The sequence below is a fragment of the Cardiocondyla obscurior genome, linkage group LG14 (genome assembly GCF_019399895.1).
Source record: "Cardiocondyla obscurior isolate alpha-2009 linkage group LG14, Cobs3.1, whole genome shotgun sequence".
Classification (NCBI taxonomy): domain Eukaryota; kingdom Metazoa; phylum Arthropoda; class Insecta; order Hymenoptera; family Formicidae; genus Cardiocondyla; species Cardiocondyla obscurior.
Genome location: NC_091877.1, coordinates 3,213,366 through 3,240,242, shown reverse-complemented (window position 1 = coordinate 3,240,242; position 26,877 = coordinate 3,213,366). Strand labels below are relative to the sequence as shown.

General features: G+C 31.3%; 2 protein-coding genes across 9 annotated transcripts; one reads left to right on the top strand and one right to left on the bottom strand.

Annotated features, from left to right (window-relative positions):
* Positions 1–759: 759 nt before the first annotated feature.
* Positions 760–24,118, bottom strand: Scrib (scribble planar cell polarity protein). Of its 7 annotated transcripts, XR_011546580.1 has the most exons (36): positions 23,718–24,118; positions 23,218–23,335; positions 19,885–19,963; positions 19,621–19,710; positions 19,379–19,499; positions 18,978–19,270; positions 18,758–18,891; positions 18,559–18,670; positions 18,277–18,443; positions 18,035–18,192; positions 17,836–17,946; positions 17,470–17,694; positions 16,985–17,221; positions 16,819–16,903; positions 16,035–16,199; positions 15,739–15,914; positions 15,465–15,602; positions 15,224–15,376; positions 15,059–15,139; positions 14,156–14,968; positions 13,124–13,231; positions 12,849–13,028; positions 12,264–12,293; positions 10,591–10,749; positions 10,071–10,448; positions 9,784–9,942; positions 4,655–5,086; positions 4,233–4,344; positions 4,054–4,110; positions 3,841–3,955; positions 3,604–3,709; positions 3,397–3,510; positions 3,047–3,172; positions 2,607–2,807; positions 2,151–2,248; positions 1,472–1,613 (listed from the first exon to the last, which is right to left on the bottom strand). XR_011546580.1 is itself a non-coding variant. In XM_070665802.1 (35 exons), the coding sequence occupies exons 1-35, from the start codon at positions 23,877–23,879 to the stop codon at positions 1,332–1,334; spliced, it is 6,177 nt and encodes a 2,058-aa protein (XP_070521903.1). In that variant the 5' UTR covers positions 23,880–24,118; the 3' UTR covers positions 760–1,331. The 7 variants fall into 7 exon arrangements, 6 of the variants coding, with proteins under 6 accessions (XP_070521903.1, XP_070521907.1, XP_070521906.1 ...); XM_070665802.1 differs by lacking the exon at positions 2,151–2,248 and having other exon boundaries at positions 760–1,613; XM_070665806.1 differs by lacking the exon at positions 2,151–2,248 and having other exon boundaries at positions 760–1,613; positions 14,429–14,968.
* Positions 24,119–24,210: 92 nt separating this feature from the next.
* Rasp (protein-cysteine N-palmitoyltransferase Rasp) lies at positions 24,211–26,831 on the top strand. Of its 2 annotated transcripts, XM_070665831.1 has the most exons (7): positions 24,211–24,631; positions 24,732–24,916; positions 24,995–25,402; positions 25,480–25,620; positions 25,728–25,945; positions 26,064–26,404; positions 26,646–26,831. In XM_070665831.1, exons 1-7 carry the CDS (start codon positions 24,520–24,522, stop codon positions 26,744–26,746), a joined length of 1,506 nt encoding a protein of 501 aa, XP_070521932.1. In that variant the 5' UTR covers positions 24,211–24,519; the 3' UTR covers positions 26,747–26,831. The 2 variants fall into 2 exon arrangements, with proteins under 2 accessions (XP_070521932.1, XP_070521933.1); XM_070665832.1 differs by lacking the exon at positions 24,995–25,402 and having other exon boundaries at positions 24,732–24,823.
* The last annotated feature ends 46 nt before the right edge of the window (positions 26,832–26,877 follow it).

Below are 26,877 nucleotides of genomic sequence, written 5' to 3'. Positions count from 1 at the left end.
ATCTATTTTAAATTGAAATAAAATATTTGAGTGTTAAATTTTTTTTCAAGTTATTAAGATCAAATAAATAAAATATCCTATAAACATAAGATAACCTACTGACAATCTAAAGTCGATAATTTGTTTCACCAACAACTAAATTATTTTAAAATACGTTTCGTCATATTTCAATGAATATAAATAACCATTACACGACAATGGACATTACACATAAGAATGTTATAACTGCACGCAATTATAAAATGTAGTCGTAATTATGTTTGTAACGTTATAATTGCATAATTTTATCACATCTTTAAATTATTTTTCTAAAGAAACAGTTATAAAAATGCTTAAAAAACTTTATAAAAAGACGGAAGAACTAACTTCCATTATCCATAATTAAAAATGCAATGGCATCCGACAACTGTTCGCCAGTATACTATCTTTTTTCTTAAATTTTTATCGTATATACATATATAATTGTTATACGAAAAATAGGATAAAAACAGATTATTTTTAACAAATGTTGGCATATTAAAATAAATATGTAGTATACAAATACTTCAAAAGAATAATATTAATAAAAGGCATAAATATTATAGCTTTCGTTCGTTAATTTTTCATTACTAATTAAAATATTAACTATTTTGTAAGTATATTTTTTTCATAAATTTACTTAATGTACCCTGACGAGTTACAAAATTCGAAGTAAACGTGAAATATATGAAAAAATAATAAAATATAATAACGGTAATAACGTACCAAAATGCAATAATGTTCAATATCAAAACGTGCAAGTTTATCAATTTTGTTACATACGTTAGATTCATAAAAATCGCAATATATGTACTATATATGATACGTATACAAAACGATGATTATATTTTTATACAGAAATGTATCGCATATTCATTAAAAACAATACGTTTAGAGTCATATCGTCATTTTTGTAATTTATATTCCTGATTACTTTTATATAAAAAAAGGCTACTCCAGGGACATTAATGTGACCAAATGTGTTCCATTGCATTGACAACTAAAAAGAACTGTTTGAAATATTCATACAAGTGTATATTTCAATGTATGTATGTGTGTGTGCGTGTGTGTGTGTGTGTAGTGTTAGATGTATGGTATGTAAAGCTGATTTATCTACGAGGATATGCTTATATATCAAGCATGAATGTATGTATTCACATAAAGTAATAATACACAATAAAATTGTGTAATAATAAAATATTGGAATAAATGAAAATTTCGTTATTTTTTTCGATTAAAGTCTATCAGCATCAATGTATGTGTGTACGTTTTGTACCCTATTCTAGTATTAAAATATGCGTTAAGATATTTTGTTAATGACGACTTTTCTTTGATCGCTTACGTTTTTTCTTTTTTGTGGACGCAACAGTAATGTTTTCATTTGTTTTAGCAGAAGTTTCATCCGTCATTTCAGATGTATCAATTATAGAATGAGAATCCGTCTTTTCTTTAACAGTACTAACATCCATACTTTGTCCTGTAGTCTCTTCACTTTCACTTTCAGCATCGCTTGCACCAGTACCAGTTATACTTTCCACGTCCTCTTCGGCATTGCTTAATTCCAATGATATAATTTTCTCCCTCAATGTTTCCACCTAATTATGAAAGTGTATAAAATTAGTTGTAGTCAATTTTGTATAATTTATTCTACATTAAAAAAAAAAAAAAAAATATGTCGTAAACGTGAATGCGAATAAAATAGGTTTACAGTTTGTAACAAAGGTAATCTAACAATCTTATTTGTAATATCTATAGAATATATAAAAATATTAATATTTAATTTAAAATTTATATAAATTGATACACGAATAACATATTAATTTTTACCGTGTCATTCACGTATAAAGAGATGTACGTACATCAGTGTCAATTTTTAATTTTTATATTTTAGACTTCACAGATTATATTATCAATTTTTATAAAAAAAAAAAAAAAATATATGTTAATTGACTTTTGTTTCTTAATTTTTCTTAACATTTTCTTTAGCATAATTGTACAGTGTTTGCAGCATTGGCACATGCAATAGAAAGCACATCAAGCAAGATTAGAAAAGAAAATTAAACATGCATATACTATAGACATGAAACCATAAGCTTAAAATATATACATAAGATACATAAAAACCAAATTACCGATGAGTTCGGGGAAAAGTTGTTAGTGAGATCAGTAGAAGTAACATTCACATATTTCACGATGGTGCATAATGTACCATCGATGTAAGCGACGGAATCTTGAAATAATAACATAATAATAATTGAACAAACAGTAGAACGCAGATATTATATAAGTTCACAAAAACACAAGTGTAGTGTAGTATCGATAACAATTTTGGAATCAATCAGTTATCAGATAATATGTTAATGTATTACAAGCTCGCGAATCTTTCAAAATGTGTGCGATCTGATATAGAGTAATCTATCTAAATCCGTAAAATAAAATAAACAGATAAAAACAGATTAATAATTAAATATATATGGTGCACTCCATAGACAGTTGCAATAGCGATAATTTGTAACTGTGCTTTTTATTCCCTTCATTTTTGTAATGTGATATTTTGACGCTCGTGCCAAATTTTACAAGTATAATACCTGACGCTCTATGAGCTTCTCGACGTACTCGACGGTTCGTACTCGACGTTCGCCCGTCACCTCGTCGAGATATTCCTCGGTACGCCGAGTGACCTTCTCGTCCACTACTTTCTCGGATTCGCGTATTTCTTTAGGAGGGCCCACTTTACTGCGCACGGCGAGCTTAGGAAAATCTGCGCTAGACGGCCGTAACGTAGTAAACTAAGGTAGTAAAGACAGACAAACGGGAACCGTTGTAATAACATAATTTTTTTCTTCCTTCATGAATGTTGTATGTTAGTTTAGGCGAGCAAGACAGCGATTAGAGGTTAACAAACGGGTTAAACACACGAACACTTTGAAATAATCAAGCTTGCAGATTAATCGTATCTCTTGAGGATTCTGTTACAGAGTTAAATTATGGAATTAATTTCGTCTTAAGACACTTCTGAAAATTTTACCTCGACTGTTTTCTCTTGATCAGGAAGAGGATCGGAGGCATCAGTCGTACGTGTGTCTTCCTCCTTATTAGTAGTGTCCATTATTTCACTCATCTTTTTAATTACCATCTGTGCCTGAAGAGCGTCCTATAAAAAAAAACACAGCATATTATTTTATTTAAGATAAATCTCTTATAATATTATTATTGCGCTCGGAACGAGATTCGCCGCGTGCGAGAATGATGCGCGACGCGAAACTCCACGCGCCCGAAGCTGGCAGCCCGCATTTTTAACACTTTCAGCACCCCTCTGAGCCAAATTGCAACAATATTATACGTTTATCTAAACTTAAAAATGTACAGAAGCTTTACTTGTTCGAGAGATTTAAGACGCGCTTGTCGCCAGGCAGCACGTTTTTCTGCTCTAAGTGCTCGTTGTTCCGCAGGACTTAAAAGATGTTCTTCATCTTCGTCCGAAATAAGACCCTGTAACAAAAAACATTGTTTGAAACATATATTTTATAAATAACACTGCACAGTAGATAATATAATTTATACAATTCTGCGTTAGTACAATACCTCTTGTATCAAACGTTCTTTTAAACGACGTTCTGCTTTTGCTGTCCGCACGCTGCTGGGCACATTCTGGATAAGAGGAATCGAACTTCGCGAGCTTAATCGGCTGCTGCAAAGTAACAAACATGAATTTTTAAAAACATTACACTACAAATCAAACGTCAAAGACAGATTGTGACTATAATAATTTAAACATAGTATTAATATAAGAAATTATAAAAATGGAAAGGCGAAACTTACGTTGGTCGTCCATTATCCTGATCTTCAATTGTATCGAAATCTTCGAGACCTTCGTTCTCATCAAGTTGTGCCCACGACTTGAGTTCGTCTCGCGTCAATGTTGCAATTTTTTTTTCTGCACATTTTTTTAATAATTATTTTTTAAGTATTTAAATAAACATTATAATATAAAATAAAGTGTAAAGAACCTATATATTATGGGTAAAAGCTTACCTTCCTCCTGTCTCATTTTCTCTACCTCATCTTGACTCAAAAAGCTGAATATTTTTTCTGTAACATAGATACATACATACATACATCATACAATTATTGTCTTAATTACAATTATTTGAAATTAATATTATTAGCATAAAATATATAATACATAAAACACGTAAAAATATGGGCATTACCTGGTTTGGGAGAGGGTTTCAAATGTTCTTCCATGGCACTTTCAAATAACTTCTTTTTATCGCTAACTGACATTTTTGTCAATGGTGGTGTTGGAGATGAAGTTGGAGATTGCTGTATTTGTAACATTTATATAAATAAGTAAATATTAATTTGCAAGTTTCTTAAAAAACATTTACAACAGATAATTTAATTAAAAATAAAAGTTTACATATTGCATCTGTTTTATATAAATAAAATAGACGAGTTTGAATTGGATTTGAGACATTTAAAATAACGCTTTCAATCGAAATTAATTGATCAAACTACTTTTTTTTTAACTTTGCGTACAATTTTTTTGTTATATTAACACATGCACGCACACACTCACCCACGCACACGTATATACGCGTGTTAATTAGTTAAACATGCTTTTAAAACCCACCTCAACCTGATAATTTCCATCAACAGAACGTGCTATCTGTTGTTTGCTAAAAGAAGCCGGAGTGTCAAGATTTTCCCAGTATTCGGGAGCAGTTAGAGGTGTTGGAGGAAGTTGGAAACGTGCATGTGTTTTATGGGAAATTTGTGGAAGGGATGTAGACGTTTCCTGCAATGGCTGAATAGATTGTTCAGTTTTAGATAATGGTTTAACATGGGACGGATAATTGATAGAATCTGAACTTTTCTTTAAAGAAGGCGGCAGATCGGCAAATGTAATACTGCGTTTCGGCAAAGACTTTTTTTTCGTTCGTAAAGGTAAAGTATGCATAGAAGTAGAACGTTCAAAATTTGCTGCCTGAGGAAGATCAGGAATTGTAGATGATTTGGACGAAGAAAAATCCTTTGACGTTCCAGATGTCTCATTTGTTCTTGACTGAATAAATAACATGAAAAATTTATATTAATTAATTAGTTAATTAATAGAACGTGGCCTAAACTAAAATAAAATGATAGTGGTTTATCATAAAGTATTTAATCACATGCAAAGCAACCAACAACATACTGCTATTTAATTAATATATATTGTAACACAAAATACATATGTACGGATTATTCCAACACCACTATTAATCTATAAATTGTAGCTTATGAAACATTTGTTTAATTTTTTTCAATTAATGATAGCTCGTCGTTTAATTCTAAGTAATAAAAGAATATCAAAATTAAGTAGCTAAAAAATTTTTTTTTAATGTCAGACTATAATAGAGCGTAAAATATAAATATTCTTTAAATTTAATAAACATACTTTAAAACAGATTTATTTCACAAATGCTACATCATGTCATACAAAATCTATATAAGATTTAAAGAATTTCAATTTCTTTATCTGATCATCCTTTCTGTTTATGACTGTTCATACATTTAACAGTGTATCTTTCAATTGTACTATTATTGCAATAAATCATGCAATTGCGCATAATTTAACTTGTAATCATATGATCGGTATGTTAAACATGTTCTCTCATTTTATAAATTTCTCTTATATTTGTACCCTATCATCGTATGTATCAACATAGTAGTGGAGACTGTTATATGCTTCGAATAACATTGGGAAACAAGTTTCATCTCATTGTGTTACCCTGCGACCATTCATTAGAACACATTTTCTATCCTGTTAAAGCAATTCAAAGTGAATGTGTTATCATAAATCACATATTTTCTACGTTAAAAATATATTTGTATCATTTAAATGTAACTGTGTTAACCTTGTAAATATCTTATTTTATTTTGTTACTTTATATCTACTTTTACAATATTTAAACAAATTCAAATAAGCATAGGTACGTATGAGAACTTATTTTTTAAAGCAATTTTTGATCTTTGTATTAAATTTTCTCGAAACTACGGTCAAACGGCAAAGATTATATACAATTTGATTATAATTCTTTTCTTTTATATTTGTTAAACGCTAGATTGAAAAACCGTACGTATACAAAAAGGAATTTAAACTTCTACAAATTGGTTCGTGGTAAACAGTCTCCTCTACTGTAGGATATTATATGAAACAATACAGTATAAATTGATTTTTTAAGTGAGACTATGTTACATTGAAATAACACATTCTCCAATTATATATTTCTTTTCTCCCTATCTAAATATATAGTTATGAAAAAAAGTATCTTTATTTTAATATGTATTTCACAACAGGGATAGCTGTAATCACTTTCAGAAAACTTCTGTGCATAGGCAGATTATCTTAAAAACATCCAAATTTCTCATTTCTATACCGATCAACTGGAACTTTAACATTAACATTCTTCAGATATTTTTAAATAAATATTGGCTTATCTGATAGCTTGTAATAATATATAAACATCTGGTCCATTAGAGTTATAAACATATAATGCTTATAGAAAATATATAGATACATTGATTCAAATTTCAATAATGATATGACTTAATTGTAGTACTAACGTACTATTAAGATTATTAATAAGTCTAACTGAGACAAAGGCCAATATTCAAAACACGTTCACAACGGTATTACATCTCTTATCAATTTAAAATATTATTTTTCTTTTGCAAAAGAGTTTATATTTAAAATCCAATAGTAATAACGTTCTACAAAATAAAATATGTATTTATATCATTATATATTTTCAAAATAGATCGACTAATCCAAAGTTTAATATAAAATTTCAAAATTAATTTAATTTTAATCTTTTTAATGAGTTTAATTTAAAAAAATTACTTATATGTATATAAAATTATGACGTTTTTTCAAAATTACTAATAATAATACAAATTATAATAATCCAACTACAAAAAATATATTGTATTTAATATATTTTTTATATGTTTATGTGAATGTATTTTTCCTGATTAAATTAAAATGCATTTAAGTACATAACATACATACATGTTGTGTGTATGTGTATATACAAAATTTTTCAAATTTATATTTCTAATTTTTCTATATTGTATATATTGCAGTATAATATACCGCCTTTTAATGTCAGTTTACATTTTAACAGCGAAGTATAAAACAATTATCGGCAATTTTTTTTATAGATAAATATAACTTCTGATTGTGAAATATATATATACGTATAAATATGTATACATATATATGTATTAATTTTTACAAACGCACCACTATTTAAAGAATTTTGTATAGAATAAATATATATATATGTATATAAATTATTTAGTCAATATATAACACATAAAATTTGTGTTCAAGTTAAAAGTTTATATGTTATAAGTTTTAAAACACGTATAATTAATTTTTGCAAAACAACGACAATAATTATCAAATAAATCATATTTTTTCAGTATTCTTTATCATTATTAGACGTAAATACGTAGATATGTAACGCTGAGTTTCAATAATCATCAATAAAAATTCATCATTAGAATGGTCAAAATTTACATTTACATAATAAAAAAATTAATTAAAAATTTATAGATTTTAATTATATTAAAAATTTAATTTTTATCACAAATTATATTCATCTTCATGTCATTCATTCGATAGTTAAGGAAAGCTACTCAATGATTAATCGAAATTATTCGTAATGTTATATTCGAATGTTAATATTACTGTAAACAATTTTTTAGATAAATGTACAAATATTATTAAAGAAATCCCGTTATATATGAGAAATTTTTACTACAACTTGTGTCTAACTATCACAGAATTATCTTTTGTGTTATCCGGTATGTATGAATATCTATGAATTATGTACACATATAACATACGTACATACAGCCATATATACATACATTCATACATCCATACATACGTAACTCGCACGCACCCACACAAACACAGATTCATACACCCACGTAGTAATTGAATAAGACCACAATTATACGCTCTTTTCTTTTTCCAAGTTCTAATTTCCCTTTTAATCCAAGCAAAAATTAATCGATTAATAGACTCAACCTAATCAGCATATCTTCAATAATACTTAATGTCGTAATGGCAGTATTAATAACAAATGGAATAACAATAGCTATACTGTATAACAGTAGACATACTAGTAGACATATAAAAATGCAATTAAACCATGATTATACGCGAGTTAATGCCAATTCTTAATTCTCAGAGAATGTTTTGTCATGGCATAATCCTGCGGAATCAGAGGCATGGACGCAGACACAGGAAAAATGAGTAGCAAGATGAACGACTCACTCCTGTTAGAGGGCAGCCAAAGTAGCACTATCATCTTCCACTGTCTGTAAACATGTGAAATATCTCTCTTTTCGGCGCACAGGAGATCATGCGTTGCTAAAGACAATTTGACAACTGTACATTTCATGCGCCACTTAAAGTTCCTAATCAAATTACGTAATAAGTCATATTTACAAGATGTACTTATAAATTTCATTAAATTGTATCGGTTTCTATTGAGGAGAATGTTAATACAAAAGAATGTGTATAACATTGAAAAGATTAAAACGATTTCGATAAAACCTGTCTTTTCAATATTTAAAATTCTAACAACTTAATTCTAAAAAAAAAATGCACAGATGTGTAAAGTAACTCTTTTTCTGCTCTTGTCTCATTCTTCCCTTCTTTTTCAAAGTTAAATTAATTATATTAAAATGTCTTACACAAAGCAATGAGCTAGGAAATTATTTACCTATGTAAGTTTAATTTCATTTCTCAGTCTAATAAATAATCAAATTTAAATTTAACAAATCGAGAGATGTCTATATAATAGTGTAGTAAAAATTTTTTTTTTATATAAAGTAGATATAAATTAATGTATAAAATTTATTAATACAATAAATTTATATCTTTATTTTATCCATTATTTATATCTTTACCACGTTTAAAAAAGTTTTCTTAACAAGCAAGTGTATTTTCCATTGACATGTACGTTATTTTATAGGTTAACAATAAAAACTCAATAAAAAAAGCAAATAAAGCGTAAAATACAAGATATGCAATATTTTCAAAAGCATACAAAAGTCATGCACAAAAAAAAAAAAAAGCAATAACAACGATAAAATAAAATTGATTATTTACTGACTAATAAGCTATCATAAATAAACTTTTATCATGCAATACAGTGCATCATACAAAAAAATAATTATAAATGTTAGTTATTTTACATATAAGATAAAACTTTGTGAGTGAAACAAAAAATTTCTTGTTCATTTTTTATAACGTTCAACTGAATAATAACCCAAGAGATAAAAATGCATAAAATAAAGTACTAAAAGGAATGATGTTGAACACTTTTTAAAGTAAATGTCTCAAATTGAGGTTTTTGATTACCTACCACTATCTCAGATTACGATGTCAGAACTGAGAAAATGCACAATAAAAAGCTTTCCAAAATATACTTATATAGAAATATTTTTTAATATAATAAGATTGAGCAAGACAATTTATTGTGTATTCCCTCATTTCCGATATCGCAATTTGAGATAATAGTATTAAATGACCAGACCTCTTAAATAAAAAATTTAATTTTAAAGTATAAGTAATTTTGGGATAATTTTTAGTAGATTACGTATACAAAGAACATGATACATGTGCTGATAAATCTGTTTTAAAAAATCTGTAATCTATATGTGTAGATAAAAATTTAAAGATAAAAATAATGTAATACTTACATTATTAGGATTTTGAGGTGCTAACGTGTGTTTACTCATAACAATCGTGGTCGTTTTGAGATCTTTAGTGCCCCCAGGTGACTTCGGTGGTACAACCATATCAACAGGACTATTTGATTTGCTTACTAATGATTCTGCTGCGCGTACAACATCCAACACCTATGTCACAATAAAATAGAAAAATACAAATAAAATATATTGAATTATTGCATATGGCCAATTTAGAATTTATAATAAATATATTGTTTCTTTTTTAAATAGTGGTTGACCCTTCAAATAAATCTTACCTTTTCAGGCGTTGATTTTTCTCTTTGCTCTACAAGTGCACGTTCTCGTTCTTCTTGTTCCCAGGCAACAAGTTCGGCTTTCATTTCTTGTTCTTGTCTAAGAATCGCAGCTTCTTCATCATCTCGGTCTAAACTAGACACACTTTGTGACAGAGATTTCGTATCATCTGTTGGATCTCTTGATTCGTGAGATTCTTTGACTTCTTTCTCATCTCTGCCATCGGATAATGTTAATATTGATTCAACGTCGGTTTTATCATATCCTTTACATACAACCAATGTAATAGTATTCCCTGAACAACGAAGAATGTTAACGGCTTCTTGATGAGTAGCACCCAATAATGATGTACCATTGACTTCTAGTAATCTCATTCCAACCTATAGCGAAATACATAAATTTAAGTGTAAATTCGATCGCCTGTCCGTGTGCCTGCGTTCGGACTCTCCGCATTATTTCGCGGGTGCCTATCTTATTTCTAAAGGGCATACTGCCATGTGAACCTTACATTACAGTACTTACTTTTAATCGCCCATCCCTTTTAGCTGCACCACCTGAATTAATTTTCGATATAAAAACGCCCTCATCAGTATGATCTAAAGGATTGCCTTTTTGTCCTCTTCGTCCTCCTTTAATGTGCATGCCAAGTTTTTCACCTACTTCCTTTGTTATCACTAATTCCTAAAACAAGTTACATAAATCTATAAAATAAAATAGTTTATTATTTCTTTTGTTTTAAATAATCGTATACAAATTATTGGAGGGGAAAAAAAATTACCACCGCGAGAAAAAGAGGCCTCCTGTTGGGTAACATATATGTTGCAAAGGGTGAGGGTGTTAACACATGCAGCGGAATAGCGTAATGCGGAACGAGAGCGAAATTAGTCACAAGCGTGAGATTACTTCCAGAAAAAATACAGGACTCTCGTAAATTTTTTTTCCGCTCACGTTCCACGTTGCGCTATTCCGCTGCATGTTTGCACCCTGATTTGATATTAGTTACTTCTTTTGTCTTTTTTCCTTGCATACTAAAGATTACAGAGCGCGCGTTATTATATTCGGACATTAGTTAATTATATTAATTTCTTTAGGATAATTACAATTAAGTAATCTACGGCCGACGAGGTTCGGCAAACGGGCGAAATTATCTTTTTTTTTTTTGCATACTAAAGATTACAGAGCGCGCGTTATTATATTCGGACATTAGTTAATTATATTAATTTCTTTAGGATAATTACAATTAAGTAATCTACGGCTGACGACGTTCGGCAAACGGGCGAAGTGCAGATCTAACACCTTGACGATAGCGATTGTCGGAACCTGCTGAATTTTGCTGAAGGATCGGACTCCGAGTTTTGTTCGCGCTTTTCCCTCACCTCTAGATAAGTTAACGTATTCGAGAAAAAATACGCGTAGTTGCGGAGCGATTAGTAATACGTCTTACCGCTCGAACGTCTGCACCTAGACTGAAGTGACCGTTAGAGACAGTGATGGGAATCGGGACAAAATTTTCGCGCACGCGCATTGAAAATGAATCTCAATGTAGTAGCTACTAGTACTGAAAAAATGTATCGATGATTGCTCCTCTAATCCTACGTTTCTTAATGATAAAGGAGCTATTAAACTCAATGTCGAGTTGATCTGTTTTACAATTTTTTTTGCAGATATATAGGAGAAACTAATATCAAATCGTCCTTTGCGACGGATCATATTTTATTAGTTTGCGTTCGTCTACTAACATCGCACAAAAAATTTATATTTCCGATAGAAAGACTTTAAAAAATAAAAAAAAAAAAAGAATATTATGCACACACAAAAAATAATTTAATTCAATTATAAATAATTGTCTTTGAGTTTAAAACTTTAAAATATAGTATTAGTATGTATGGTAAATTACTTAATTTCAGTAATAGTTTATTTCTATATATTTAAACAATTTTTAAATTTAAATAAATTTTTGTAAAGGAAGTCAAATATTATTTAGCATTTATATTAATTCAAGCTTGGTAAAACACAAGAAGCATTCAAATATAAAAAAAAAAAAATTCCTACACGTGTGAAACTGCACGGCATAAGCAAAAGCGAGTTCATTCATTCGTAATATAAAATAAAATTAAAAATTTGCAGCCTTGGTGTAGGGATAAGCATAAATGTGGACGAAAATGATGGTCATGTCAAATGCATCGAGTACTTACTGTCACAGGGATGTACTCTATTTCGACCAGCTTGTAGGGCAAATTATTTTAAAAAATTGCATTAGGATAAGGAAATAATCATACGCTAAAGCACTAAGTGCCATTGTGTTTGCACGTAACGAGCATTCCTTTGAAATGTTCACGAAATAAAGAAGAAAAATAATTAGTTTAAAAAAAGAAAAAAAAAAAAAACTTTAGTTATTTAATAAAGTGCCTATAATTCTAAGCATAAAAAGTTAAATGTGCACAAGTTTATAAAAATTTGAGAATATTAATTTACAAATATTAAGAAGTCATTGTCAATTGTGCTGTATAATGAATAAATATTTCTACTATATTAATATAGTATTACGTGTATTTAAAACAAATACACGTAATTTTCATATTGATTAGTCGTATAAAATGATCACAGATGTGTTAGTCAATTGACAAAAAGAATATGTGTAATTTTGTCATATATAACTGCACACACACATAAAATTGTGTTTAATGTTCACTATACTATACATTTTTACAGCTCTATAAGCATCACTAAACAGCTGTTTAAAAGCAGTGCCATACTTAAAATATAAATGTACTATTTACCTGATAACTTTCCGGAAGTGGATCATGTTGAATAGTAAGTACGATCTGATCACCGGGTCTTAGAAGTTCCATTACTGCTTCTTGATGCGTTGCCTTTGTCACATCTGTACCATTTACCTTCAATATTCTGTCACCCATTCTTAGTTTACCAGATTTGGCTGCTATGCCACCAGGAACAACCTATAATAGAGTTAAAAAAAAATAAATTTATATACACAAGTATATAATAAGTGACAAATATTCTATTATAAATTAAAATGAGATTGAAAACTTACGTGAGATATAAAAATTCCTGGTTCCTTGGCACCAAATGGAGTGCACGAATGATCAGTTCCTCCTATGATACTGAAGCCTAAGGAGCCTTCTTTCACAAGAACAACATCCTAAACAATAATTAAATTAATTGTACATTTAAGTATAAGTTTTAATTTCATTAAGTACCAAAGATATCAATCAATCAAATTAAAGATTAAGCTGTAAGTTACAGTTTCTAACAACATTTAATATATAAAGGATAAAACAAGCCATGGATCGATAGATTTTTTTATTAAAATAAAACAGTGACAATACTTTTCCATTTATTCCATTTTGTTAAGAATGGTATGGGACGAAACAAATCTTTACACTACTTACCTATTCCCATGCCAGAAGATAAACACACTGTGATTATATAGTCCGTCGATAGTTATTAAAATTGATTCTAAGACCATCCCATTAATGTACTTTTGTGGATCAATTAAATTTACGAAAATATAAAAAATAGACATAACAGAGAAATATAATTGAGCAAAAGTCCATCTTGAAAAATATGTAATTTCTACTGTCTATACCATAAGTTGCATTTTTAACAATATTAGTATTTTCGTAATTTTTTTATGACAACTTTACATATTTATTTGCTTAAATATATATCTCAATTATATCTTTAGTTTTACGAAAAAATCGCTAAAAAGGAAATCGCAGAAAAAATTGATAGTGTATAAAAAGAATGAAAATGTATAATTAATCCTTTCGGTTGTACCTTTTTTGAACTTCCTATAAAAATAATTTCAAACAAATTCAGAACAATAAAACACAAATAAAAATAAAAATAAAAACTTTCAAAATTAAAATATGCTTAAACCATGTATCTACTTTCTGTATAATAAAGTTAAGTAAAATGTTTTAATAAAACGGTTTAATAAATGTGTGACACGACATAAAACAGCAAAATATAAAAATAAATAATGAAATATAAGCAATTTCTGCATAGTGAAACTACAGGCAATACGTGCAATGTATTGGATGCTTTTTTAACAGGCACATACCTCAATAATAAGTGGTTGCACCAACTGGTTGTCAGTCACTCTAGTTACGACGGTCTCGGTGAGTGTACTCTTTGTGATGGTCTCAGTAACTTTACCGAGTGTAGTGGGAGCTGGAGGAAAATTAACATCCCCAGGCAAAGTTTCAGGCTGCTTTATCGTCACTGTCACAATGGGGCCCTGATGGGAGTCTGGTGAAGGCGAGGATGTTGGAGGTCGAAGGAAATGAGCGGGGATCATAGCTTGAAATTCCTCGTTGGTGATTGGCTTCGGTACCTGTATGTCTTCCTGCGGAGATGCTGGTCTAGGTTCATGAGGAGTTGTAGCTGCAGAACCAGCATTGTTTGTAGGTGTCGTCTGCGAAACACTATGCCTTGGAGCTGGTTGCGGATACGTTTGATTACTTGTCGGGCTGGGAGATATTGGTGAAACATTCTTCAAAGTATTGCCTGAATCAGTTACACCATTCATTTTAGGCATCTCACTGACATCGGATTTCACGGGTAAGGCTGGTGGAGACGGTGGCGTTTTTAAAGTAGGGCTTGGAGTTAATGCTTTGTCAGCATCCATGGAGCGACGATATCCACCATACCCAGGTCTATTTGCCATATAACTATTAGCATTATATAAGCCTGTGTAAGGTTTTGGCGCTCCTATGACACGTGGTGATTTTTCAGAAGGAGTTACGACACTAGTGAGATTTGCTTGAGAAAGTGGTATTTCTCGTTCGACTACTAATCGAACAAATCTTTCTAAGCCTGTAAGTAAAGCCACTGCTTGTTCATGTTTTGCTCCTCTCATGTCTACTCCATTAATCTGTAAATTATAAATTAAATCGTATAAAAATTATTAATTTATACTTTACTTTATCATATATCGAAGAAAAATTTAATGAAAAAAACTTACAGATATTACTTTATCTCCAACTAATAATTTACCATCTTTTTGGGCAACTCCGCCATCAGTTATTCTCGAGATGAAAATTGCCTATAAATGTTATTGATAGTTATATAGCAATTAATCTCTTAAACCGAAACAATAAAACTTAAATTTTATTATAGAAGTACTTACATCACTATTATCTTTAAAAGATGGTGAACCTTCTCCACCGGCAATACTGAATCCAAGCCCGTTTTGATCTCGTATTAATGTTGTATGAAAGAGAACGGATACCATAGGTTCACTGTCTTTTATCGTCGTTATAGGCTCGGGAATTTTTTTCGTCTATAACATATTAATTATAATTATCAGTTATTAATACATGTGTTTAAAAAAAATATGTGTAAAATGTTTAAAAATATAAACATGTTACCTTAGCAGTATCATGAGAGATAGATGTGTCGCCATTCTCTAAAGTATGTGATAATGCTGTAGATGAAACATAAGATGTTGCACTTGGTGCTCTACTCGTACTTAAGCTAGAGCAGACGGAATCTTTCCTCATTGGTGCCTAAAATAAAGGACAAAAAATAATATATTAATATTAATCTTTTTTTTATTTTTTTTTATTTAAACCAAAAACAAAATTTATAATTTAATAATTAAATTTCGATAATTTAACTTAAATAATTACAGTTATTTTATACCTGTTCATAAGGTGGAATTATCCTTGTAACTTCCCTTATGACGACTAACACAAGTACACGTCCACATGCTTTCAATACTTCAACAGCATCATAATGGTCTACATTTACTACAGATACTCCATTTACAGATATTACTTTGTCTCCTATCCTTAAACCAGCTAAATCCGCGGGACCACCTGAATAAATTATCATATGTCATATAATAAATGAATATTTTATAATCATGTAAGAAAACTGTTTATATATCGCAATCATGTATTCAATTTAAAATTATTTTCTTGTAAGTGAATATTTACCTTCAGTAACTCTCGAAATAAAAATTCCTTCATCATCGCCTTTAAAAGGTGTCGATCCGATACCACCAGCTATTGACAAACCTAATCCACCCGTTGTTCTTTCTATATGAATTTCATATTGCTCTTCGCGTATTTCCAATGTTGGTTCAATATCAGATATTGCATCTGAAATAACAAGTTGCAATAAAATCACATCCTTTATAAACTGGTGTTGATGTATTAATAAATATATATCACATCACTCTATTCATTATTGTATAACTTTACCTTTTTTAATACTTTTGTTTCTAATAAAACATTTATATCTTTTAGGCATTTTATAAATAATTTATCTTTTACACTTTATTTATATATATAATGAGAAAATAATATATATATGTATATATATACACACGCAAGACTATTAAATTCATCACCTTCTTAACGCGAACCATTGAGAGACACATTGATAACTAAATTAAAGATAAGACCGTAGGCATGGTAAAAGATATCTTATCATGTTCCCCCTTTAACTACATGATAAAATCAAAATGATTCATATTATAAGAATTTTCAAAATCTTCTATCGTTTTGCGATAAAAATTCTTATCAGTACAACGTGTTCCAAATTAGACAAACTTTCTTTCATGCAGAAATAAAATTGATGAAAATAAATATAAAATAATAAGATATTTTGTATATATACAGCAATTTATATATATAAAATGTTTTTTAAAGTAAATATCTTAATATTTAAAGTAACTGCAATCGAACCGTGTCAATTAAATTCAATCGTTAAATTTACCTTGACTATGCGCATCAAAAGTATCCATAGATTCCACGTGAGCTGGCAAAGAAGTAGAAGATTCATCTGCTTTTTTCGTAAGAGCCTATAAACATATAAATATGTGTTAAAAATGATTAGTTATAAAGTAAAATTCTTCGCCTATTAAATAATATAAAGTATCAACCTGTGCAATAATAGAAGCAACTTTTTCTTTATCAATCGCTGTATGAATGCGTTTATTTTTCAAATGATGTGGAGTATCTCTACGTTGAAGTTTATTGGGTTTATTTGAATCACAACCATCTTCATTATTTGAATTTTCTACAACACTAAATTCAACGTGTTTTTGCATATCTTCATTTTCAGATTCTTCTTCTTCTCCTTCTTTTGATTCAGGGACAGAATTTTCAGTCCTTGCATTCTGCAAAAATAAATACTTTTAGTTAAACAAAAAATAAAACTATTATTATATCTTTATATACATATAAACGTACAAGACCAAATTATAATTAACATAAACACGATAATGCATTTAAATATTTTTATAAATATACTTTGTTTAAGCAATAAACACCTTTATTTTACGTTAAAAATTAACATAGTGAATGAGAAATGAGAAATAACCTTGTCAATTAATTATTCGAATAAACAGATTTTCCAATTACTTACTGCATGAAGTTCCATAGTAGATTGAACAGGAAGATTATCTTCTTCCTCTTTAAGTTGAATATCTGTACCATCAGTTTCAATTCCATGTGTTTGCATTTTAGGATCATCTTGTGCAATATTAAATTCTGCATATTCTTCCTGCTCAGAAACACATTGCGGTATGTCTGCAGCATTGACTGGTGGTTCAGATTCTATTTTATCTAATCCAAATGTTTGAGAAACATCCTGAAAGTTTAAACAAGATTGTTTTATAAAATAATGTAAAATAAATTTTTTTCGAAAATCTTAGAAGTTAAAAATGAATGCAATAAAAAATTCTGCGACAAATAAAAATTAAAAAAAAAATTAATTAATTATGAGACTTACCTGTTCATCCGTAGATTCTGATCGACTTTCACTTTTCCCTTTGCTAAATAACTTATGCGCTTTAGCTTTTAATTCTTTTGGATGTGGTGTATTTTGACGTATAAATGGAATCTATTTGTCGAAATAAATAAAAAAGAAATGATAAAACAAAAAGTAGTACAAACTAGTTTGACAAAAAATTATAAATCAATAAACGCACCTCTTTATCGGCTTCTGGTGGTTCGTCAGTAAATTTTACGGAATGTGTTCTCGATGCTTCTCTCTCTTGCCATCCTTCATCATCACTACTTGTTAGCTCACGCATTTCACAACCTTGAACATTTCTCATACCAACCAACATTCCCAGTCTACCTGAATCTAAAAAATAAAATTATTGTTTGTACATTAAATATATAAGAAATAAAATTACATAAATTTTCATCGATCTATTTTATTACTAACCATCAGGATGAAATTCCAATTGTGGCAAAAGAAAACACGTTAGCACTTCTTGTCCCGTTTCTTCATCAACATCTGTTTGAAACGTTAACATTGGTTGCGCTTGATTTTCGCTTAACCATACCGCTTTTAGATTCAAATTAATTAAAGAATACGGTAAATAATGCAATCTGTATAACAAAAATTATTAAATAAGTATAAATATGTCACTCTTTTTCTTTACCTACATATTTGTTAATAATATGAATAATTAAATGTAGGAAACAAATCACAAAAGTTATATACCTGTTACCAGATACATCTAAAACATGAAGAGCAGTGCACTGTCCCACTTCAGCTGGAAGATATTGTAATTTATTATCTCTTAAAGACAGCACACCCAATTTTTTTAAATTTCCTAAAAAACACAAGAAAAAATAATATTAATTACTCAAATTTTATTTATATTATTAATAATAATTTACATTACTTTTTTATATCTTACCAATTTCTATCGGCAAAGATTGCAGGCTATTTCTATCAACATTTAAATTATTTAAATTGTGAAGTTTGCCTATAGATAACGGTAACTCTAAAAGAAAATTCTCTGTAAGAATTAACTCTTGCAAATTCTCGCACCTAAAACATGTAAAACATTAAAAAATTTCGTATTTAATTGGATATTTTGTACTTTTAACGAGCTAATATAAATTTAATATTCTTACCTTCCTATATTTGGGTTTAATGTAGAAAGTCTATTTTGATCTACTTTAAGAATAGTTAACTTTTTCAATTCACCAAGTCCATCAGGTAACTTTTCAATAACATTTTGTGATAAATGCAAGTCTGTCAATGATTCTAAACCGCCAATCTTGTCAGGAAGATCTTCTAGACGATTTTCCGACACATCTAAACACGCCAGGGTTTTCAGTTCACCAATTTCAGATGGCAGGTGTTGTAATTGATTATGATCAAGCCACAACTCTTGTAGTGCTGGTAGTTTTCCTATATGCGGAGGCTGCAAAGAGAATGCATATAATAAAAATAATAATCCTTTTTAAGCTTTTATTAAATTTTTTTAACATAATAATTATTTATATTATTAATTTACAACTAAAAAACTTACCAATTCTTCAATCTCATTGTCACCGAGATCTAACCGTTCGAGTTTTAAAAGTTGGGAAAGTGATTCAGGCAAGGATTTGAGCAAGTTTTCTCTTAATTCCAATGACTGTAATGCTTCTAAGCTATATATTAAAAAAAAAATATATATAAGCAATTTTAGTAATTTTTAAAGCAATAAATAAAATTATATATTAATGTTTAATACATATTTTATTATAGCTTTAAAGTTAATTTTGATATTACCTTCCAAAATCAGGTGGCAAGTTTGTAAGAGACATGTCATTAAGTCCAAGTATAGTTAAATTTCTTAGCTGTACAAATCCTGCTGGAAGTCTGAAAGAAAATAATCGATATAAATTTCTATTACTTTGAATTGTTTCAAAGCAACGAAAATATCCAAAAATAAATTGTTGGTAAAAATTAAAAAAAAACATAATGTAAAGTATGCACACACTATGTAAAACGTTATCTGAATTAAAGAATTAAAGATAAGAATAATTAAACAACCTTGGAATAGGATTACTGCTGAAGTCTGCCACCTGTAGAGCTTGCAAATTCTTAATATTTTCAGGAATATCCGGTATATCTATAAAGCAAAGTAAATCACAGTCTTAATATAATTAAATTATTTTCTGCATCAAATGTTCATTAAAATCTACACATTGTTCGATCCGCCATCTCAAATATTAAATACAAAAAAATTAATTAATCTTCCTATCATTAATATTTCGAATTAATGCCACAAATTAAATATTATTTATAGAACCCTACTTAAAGATTACAGGCCGTCTATAATAAACTATTTGAAGAATAAGAATTTGTATTATATTTTAAGATTTGCTATCTTTTATCTCTTTCATCGCTCTATTTAAGAGCACTATTTTAAAAGACAAAAAAATAATTTGACACGTTGATTCGCTTAACGTTCAGAATGGCTGTCATATCGCGAAATTCGCGAGTAAAACGCATCACGATACCGACAAGAGGATATTACAACAAAGCGTGATTCCGCTACACACACTAAAAAAAAAAAAAGAAAAAAACACCGTAAAAATTTCTTTTTAGTCGTCGACTCTTTTATCATATAAAGTCATCATATTGTAAAAATGTTTCGAAAAAAACTTATGCTGAATTAGAATATCTTATTACAAAATAAATAATCAAATAAATTATAGATACTTAATAAATGTATGAATAAGTTGAATTATAGGAGCATCAATCTCCTTTGACATTTTATTCGTACCAAAATAGATTCGACATTGAAATTGAAAAAAATTGCTAAACCAAGTGTCGACTCGTGATGAGTTTACAGTATAAAAGAGAAGAGAGGTTGAATCTATAAAATAAAGAATTTATGGATGAATGGAAATGGGCAGACGGTTCAGAAGTGGGCAGAGGTAGGATGTATTACATGCTTTTCCCCCTTTTTTTTATGCAGGCGACGTTGATTTTCAGACGCTACTGCATCGGGGCTAGTCAGCAGCCCCTTTTGATGCAACCGCAATAAACATTATAAATAGCACGGAACATCCACCCTCGGCCTTTGTAATTTACCTCAGAGAGGTGACAGGAGATCGTTACTCTATTGTACGTCGTGTTTGCATGTGTGCGTCGGGGTAGTCTACGTGGTAGAGTCCAAAAGGACAAAAGAAGAGACTAGAAGAGGAAAAGAGAACGAGAAGAGATCTCGCTCTATTTGTTCCATGATTCGACTGTTAAAATCTGTATTACGCGTTCCATCCCGCCCTCAATTTCATTTCTGAGAACAATCGGCGAGTAATTTCCGTCCGGTCGTAAAATGAGATACAAAAAGGGGCGCGTGGAATTCTAAAAATTTAAATCGGCTATCGATACAAGCGCATTCTCATGCAAGAACGGATCTCTTTTCGGCTTCGAATCGACTCGGATGACAGAACTTTGAATGTTACAAGTATTTATGCGCGTAGAGAAACGGCGGAGGATTAGAAGAGCGATTAGGAGTGATTCGGACAATATCGATCGAGCGGCGGATCGTGTTCTCGATCTGAGAACCTAGCAATCGTGCATAAACATCGTTCATCTTTTACGCATTCCAGCCCGGTGCTCCGTGTTACGTCGTTTCGTGATACATGACGATCACTATTCATCGCGTGCTCATTTTACAGCGTGCGATTCCGGGTGACTCAGGGTCGACGAATGTGCGGACATTGTGTGAACGGAACCGACCGCACACGTAACATCTTTCTCAATACATAATTGATCGTAAATGTCCACATTTTACGCAAGCAACGACGTTTACGCGTGCACGCGTGCTTCGCAGCTCGTCGCAACGCGTTTTAAATAATTTCTAAAGTATACATCTAAACGCTCGAGCTCGGCGGCTTGTGTCTGTCCGGACAGGATCGTTAGTGCAGCTTAGACTGATTAATTGTTTAATAAAATAATAAATGTTACGTAGAACGTACAAAATTAAAAAACAAGGTATACGTTGTTGTTTCTTATCTAACTTTTTTTATCGCAATTAAAATGCGCCGTTCTCTCTTTCTCCTCTGGCCACAGCGTTATCATTTCTGCACATTCTTTCAAAACATACATACGCAACGTGGACGCGCACGCCCACGTACGCGAACAAGTTGATATTTCTACCTGGCGGGACTCAAGACACAACTCGTCGAGAGCTTTAAGTACATAAATTCGTGAAACGGATAGGTGTAACGTTGATTCTGAGCCGAGGGCTTCGGTTTCGATGTCGGGGAAGACCAAGGAGGAAATTGACGCGGCGTGTCGAGCAGAACGGGACATGACAAGGAAGTCGAGGAGAAGAAATACTCGTGGTAGGCGCCAGTGACAGGCGGGGCGACTCCGGTAGTCTTGGACAGTCGCCTCCGCTCCGATCCGCTCGGCTCCGCTCGGCACGGCTCGGCGTAACGCGATGCGACGTAGTGGCGATTGGTGACTGGCGTCGGTAGCGGCGGACGGTGACGCTCTTCACGCGCTATGCTCGAGGCACGTAACGACCAGAGGAAGCAAGACAAGATTCACCGTTATACGGATTTCATTAACGCTCGGTCTAAGCGTGCGGTTGCCGTGCCTGTCGGAAGCGGTACCGAGATTCTCGTCTCTTCTGGTTTAACGTCTTCGGTGAGCGCGTGAGGGTGTTTCTTTTTTTTTTTCTTTTTTACGCTCCCAGACTTCTAAGACTTTCGGACTTCTGAACCTATTTTGATATAAAACCGGTCTTTATCAGCAAAACGTCAAAATTAAAGGTCTGATTCATTTATATAATACGTTCCAAGATATGTGCAACACGTATAAAAATAATATTAAATTAAACAAAACAAAAAAAAAAAAAATTACTGATTAGCTTATACAGTATAAATAATGTAGAATGAAATTTACCACGCCTCCATAGGTCTTAAACTTTGACGCGCCCACTGAAGAGTTAAACTTGATTTTCGCCGACAGCTATGCTTCTCGTTTTCACCTTGGTCCTTCCTCGCCGGCAAATTCTTCCCTTTTAAAATTACTTCAAGAATCGCGTACTCAAAGAGTTCCTCTCGAAGCTTCTTAGCCGGCGGCCATCCGACAAATTCGCAACACGTCGAGAAAAAAAGAGAGAGAAAAAAAAATAGTACGTCGGCAATAAAAACCGTAGTTAATAAGCGCGACACGTACGACGTGAGATCACGTTAACGAACCTCCTCTAATGGCATTAATTACGATTAATTGCTCGAATTCCTAGGCGACATTCACGATGCCGCGAGGTAGAGCGTTTACCGCCTGTGCAAATAAAAGCAGAACATCTACAGAGATCACTTTGCCGCAGCACGAAATGCCGTACGAGTATTAGGTACTTCTCACCGTTTCTGGACACGTCCAGCTCGACGAGGTTCTCGAAGTTCTGGATATCCGGTGGCAAGCGGTGTATCTCATTGTCGCTCAGGCCAAGCTTTCGTAGCCTCTGGAGCCGGAAGAAATTCTGAAACGCAACGTTCAACATTGGGTTTGGAATAGGTGCTTTAGGCTGGCTTTCACATAGCAGAAAGATTCGTTGAGGACAAATAAATGCAAGCGGGTGGTAGTTTCGATCAGATTGCAGGTTGTTCAGGAGCAACGATTCTCGTCGTGTCGTACTGCGCGACGACAAGACGAGAACGTTACAAACGTAATGGTGGTGAAGAGAAAAGGGGGGAAACGAGGTATGCGCGTATCTTGCGTACGTGTGGGTGTATGTGTGCATGAGTAAGGGAGAAAGAAAGAGAGAGAATGAGAGACGAAGAAGTAAGAAGGGAGGGGGAGAGGAAGTTGAGAGTTAAGGAAACGAAGGCGAATAATAAAGCCGCGGACGTGCACTCGCTCACTTTTGGTAGATCACGGATATGATTGGCGTCCAACAGGAGCTCCTCCAGACTCCTCGAGTACCGCAGGATGTCGTCGGGCACACACGGCAGCGAGCAATGACGCTTGTCAACGTATTCCACCTGCCTGTTACACCCTTTAAATATCGGAATGCAGCGGAACATGGTACACTAATCGCTGTCGATTACGTTAAAACAGCACCGTACATTATTGTCCCGTAGAGAAATCGGTCCGCGCGCGCGCGTTGTTATCCGCACGCACTTCCATCCGACGCGCGAGAGTCCAACGCACGGTACCTCACGCCCAGCTCGGCTCCGAACTCACAGCGTTCTCGGCCTATGCTGCGCGATCTGACGTCATCACGGCGACGAACCACCGATCATGTTGCTCGCGCTACTCCAGAACCACGCGAATGAACCACGAGCGAGCGAAGCATGTATACGGGAATACGAGACTACGCCGCTCTCGCTAGGTGAACGTGTTTCGACCGTGTCGCCAGCTCTCGCCCACCATCCGGCAAACGTTTGGTCTTCCTTTGCGCAATCGTGCGATTGGCCATTTCACTTAGAGAGGCGGCACGCGAGCAATCAAAATTAAGGCTTTAAGAAATTCAACCAATCGCGGTTGAGAATTGGATGATTATTTTAGGTGTTGCTGCTGGACCAATCAAATATTTCATTTCGCCTTCAATTAATCTATACTCTTGTTAGGTGTAACTGAACTGACTGCACTTAACCTTAGTTTAGAAGTGATCTTTTTCTCATAAGTTGATCAAGTTAATAAAGCGGCAAGTTTAACTTAACAATGAAGAAAAATTGTTTCTTAACTATAAACAGTTATGAAAATTATTTTTATTTCCTCGTATGGTCATGCGCCATTATTTATTCTGTATATCAATTTTATTTGGCAAACAATTGTAAGAATATAAAAACGGAAAATGAAAGAGAAGACAGAATTATGTATTAAAGTAAATTATAATAATTTTTATAATAGTTACGTATAATTTATATTTTCAGATTTCAACGATTATAACGATGCATATGGTGATTTTGATTCAGGATGGACATGGGTTGGAAAAAAACGAGATATTTCCGATCAAGAATGGCTTGTATGGCTCACTTTAAAAGACAAACTGATACCTTACGTTTTTATACATCATTTTATCAGTCAAATTATTAAAATCAATAGCAATAACAGTACGGTATGATAAATTACGTACAAAAAGTATATATTAAAAAATGTAATAAGAAAGGTCAAAAGTAACATTGAAATTTTGCAGATATTATGCTGTTGGTACATCTTATCGTCAATAATTTTTCTTTATTGCTATTTGGGTCCATTAGGAATATTATGTACATTACTGCAACCTAGTTTGTTTTACATATTAACATGTATGTGCAGTAAGAATAAAGCATGGATTATTCACATTTCATATCTATTTGTAATGTACATATTAAAAATACCAAATGGCATTTTTCAAAGCTGGCTAGGAATTACTGACAAGGAGCATTACATTTTAACACTTATATTGTGTTGGATACATTTAAGAAGTATCAGTCACAATATGGATAGCCATAATGATCAATTCTCAGAGTCAAATAATTTTATTCAGAAATTAGCATACTGTTTGTACTTACCAACATTATTCTTTGGACCACTTATTTTATATCATGAATTCATAGCATCTGTATGTATGAATAATTGGTATTACATATTATAAAGTAAGTTGCAAAATTCTGTAATGAATAATTCATTATTTTTCAGATTAATCAGCAGCATCAATATTGGAATTGCCAAAGGTTTATAACTTTTACCTTACAGTTAGTTAGATATATGTTTTGGTTATACTTGACTGAATTAATATTACATTTTATTTATATAAATGCTATGCAGTACCACTTGCAGGTAATAGTTTTTATTTATATACATGATACTTGTATCATGTTTGCATATATAGTGTTCCATTTTAATTAGGACAGTAAAATATTAAAATATTTTTTTTTTTTATCTAGGTTGTACAAAATCTAAATTCTTGGGCATTGTATGGTTTAGGATATTGCATGGGACAATTTTTTTTTAACAAATATTTTGTAATTTATGGAACATGTAGTAATTTATGTTATTTAGATAACATAAAAGCGCCATCGCAACCTAAATGCATAGCTAGAGTTCATTTGTATTCTGACATGTGGAAATATTTTGATAGAGGATTATACAAGTTTCTTATTAGGTAAGTTTTATTTTTTTCGTAAATTTTATGCATATTAAATATGTATCTTCTATCACATTAATCAATAAAATTATTTTTTTATTGTAATTTACTTTTTATATTTTGATATCATTTACAGATATATTTATGTTCCTATACAAACATCGAAAGGATATATTGGAAAACTATTTGCATCATTTTTATGTTTTACATTTATCTTTATATGGCATGGGATACAGATTAATATCTTTATTTGGACACTGCTCAATTATATAGGAATAGTAATCGAAGATATATCAATAGCAATTGGCAAAAGCAAACAATACCGTAAGATGCAAAATACGTATCTGTCTTCGAGAAATACTAAGAGACTCCATTGCATGCTAGCAAGCCCTCTGTTAGCAATGTCAGCCATATCAAACTTTTATTTTTTGGGAGGGCAAGAGATCGGAAATATTTTTATACAAAATATGTTACACGGCAAGTTTATTATATCTCAGTTTTTACTTTCCACATATTTTATTCAATGTATAAAGAGATTATCTAATATTTTTTTATAAATATAATGCACGCTATTAATTTTTAGAAAAAAAATTATTGAGCAGAATATAAATATGAAATATTACTTCTTATATTTAGTTTTATAAATAATTTAATTATTACAATGGCATTCTTATACTAACAATGAAATCAAAATTAATATGTTAATTTTTATCGATAGGATCCTGGAAAAGTCTGTTTATTCTACTGTTCTTTCTTTATTGCTGCTGTCAAGTTTCTCTAAATATTAAAAACTGGGAATTACATCGTGTTAAAAGATGACCTAATACTTGAAAAATTTGTCTATTAACAAGAAGAATACCAAAGATGGTCCAAATTTCAAGGAATTTTATACGGTAATATTATATTCTCTTTAATACATAATAAAATCTCTTCGTGCTGCATATCTAGGT

Bases quoted from the DNA above. Each gene is read 5' to 3' on its own strand.
- Scrib (XM_070665802.1), bottom strand. From the start codon at position 23,879: ATGTTCCGCTGCATTCCGATATTTAAAGGGTGTAACAGGCAGGTGGAA. The intron at 15,377-15,464 runs GTAACATGTTTA...AATATGTTATAG, and splicing joins TCTCTCATGATACTGCTAAG to ACGAAAAAAATTCCCGAGCC. The intron at 10,750-12,263 runs GTAAGTACTCGA...AACTTGTTTTAG, and splicing joins TAGAGTACATCCCTGTGACA to GAATTAGTGATAACAAAGGA.
- Rasp (XM_070665831.1), top strand. From the start codon at position 24,520: ATGAAGAAAAATTGTTTCTTAACTATAAACAGTTATGAAAATTATTTT. The intron at 24,632-24,731 runs GTAAGAATATAA...TTATATTTTCAG, and splicing joins ATTTTATTTGGCAAACAATT to ATTTCAACGATTATAACGAT. The intron at 25,946-26,063 runs GTAAGTTTTATT...TATCATTTACAG, and splicing joins TTATACAAGTTTCTTATTAG to ATATATTTATGTTCCTATAC.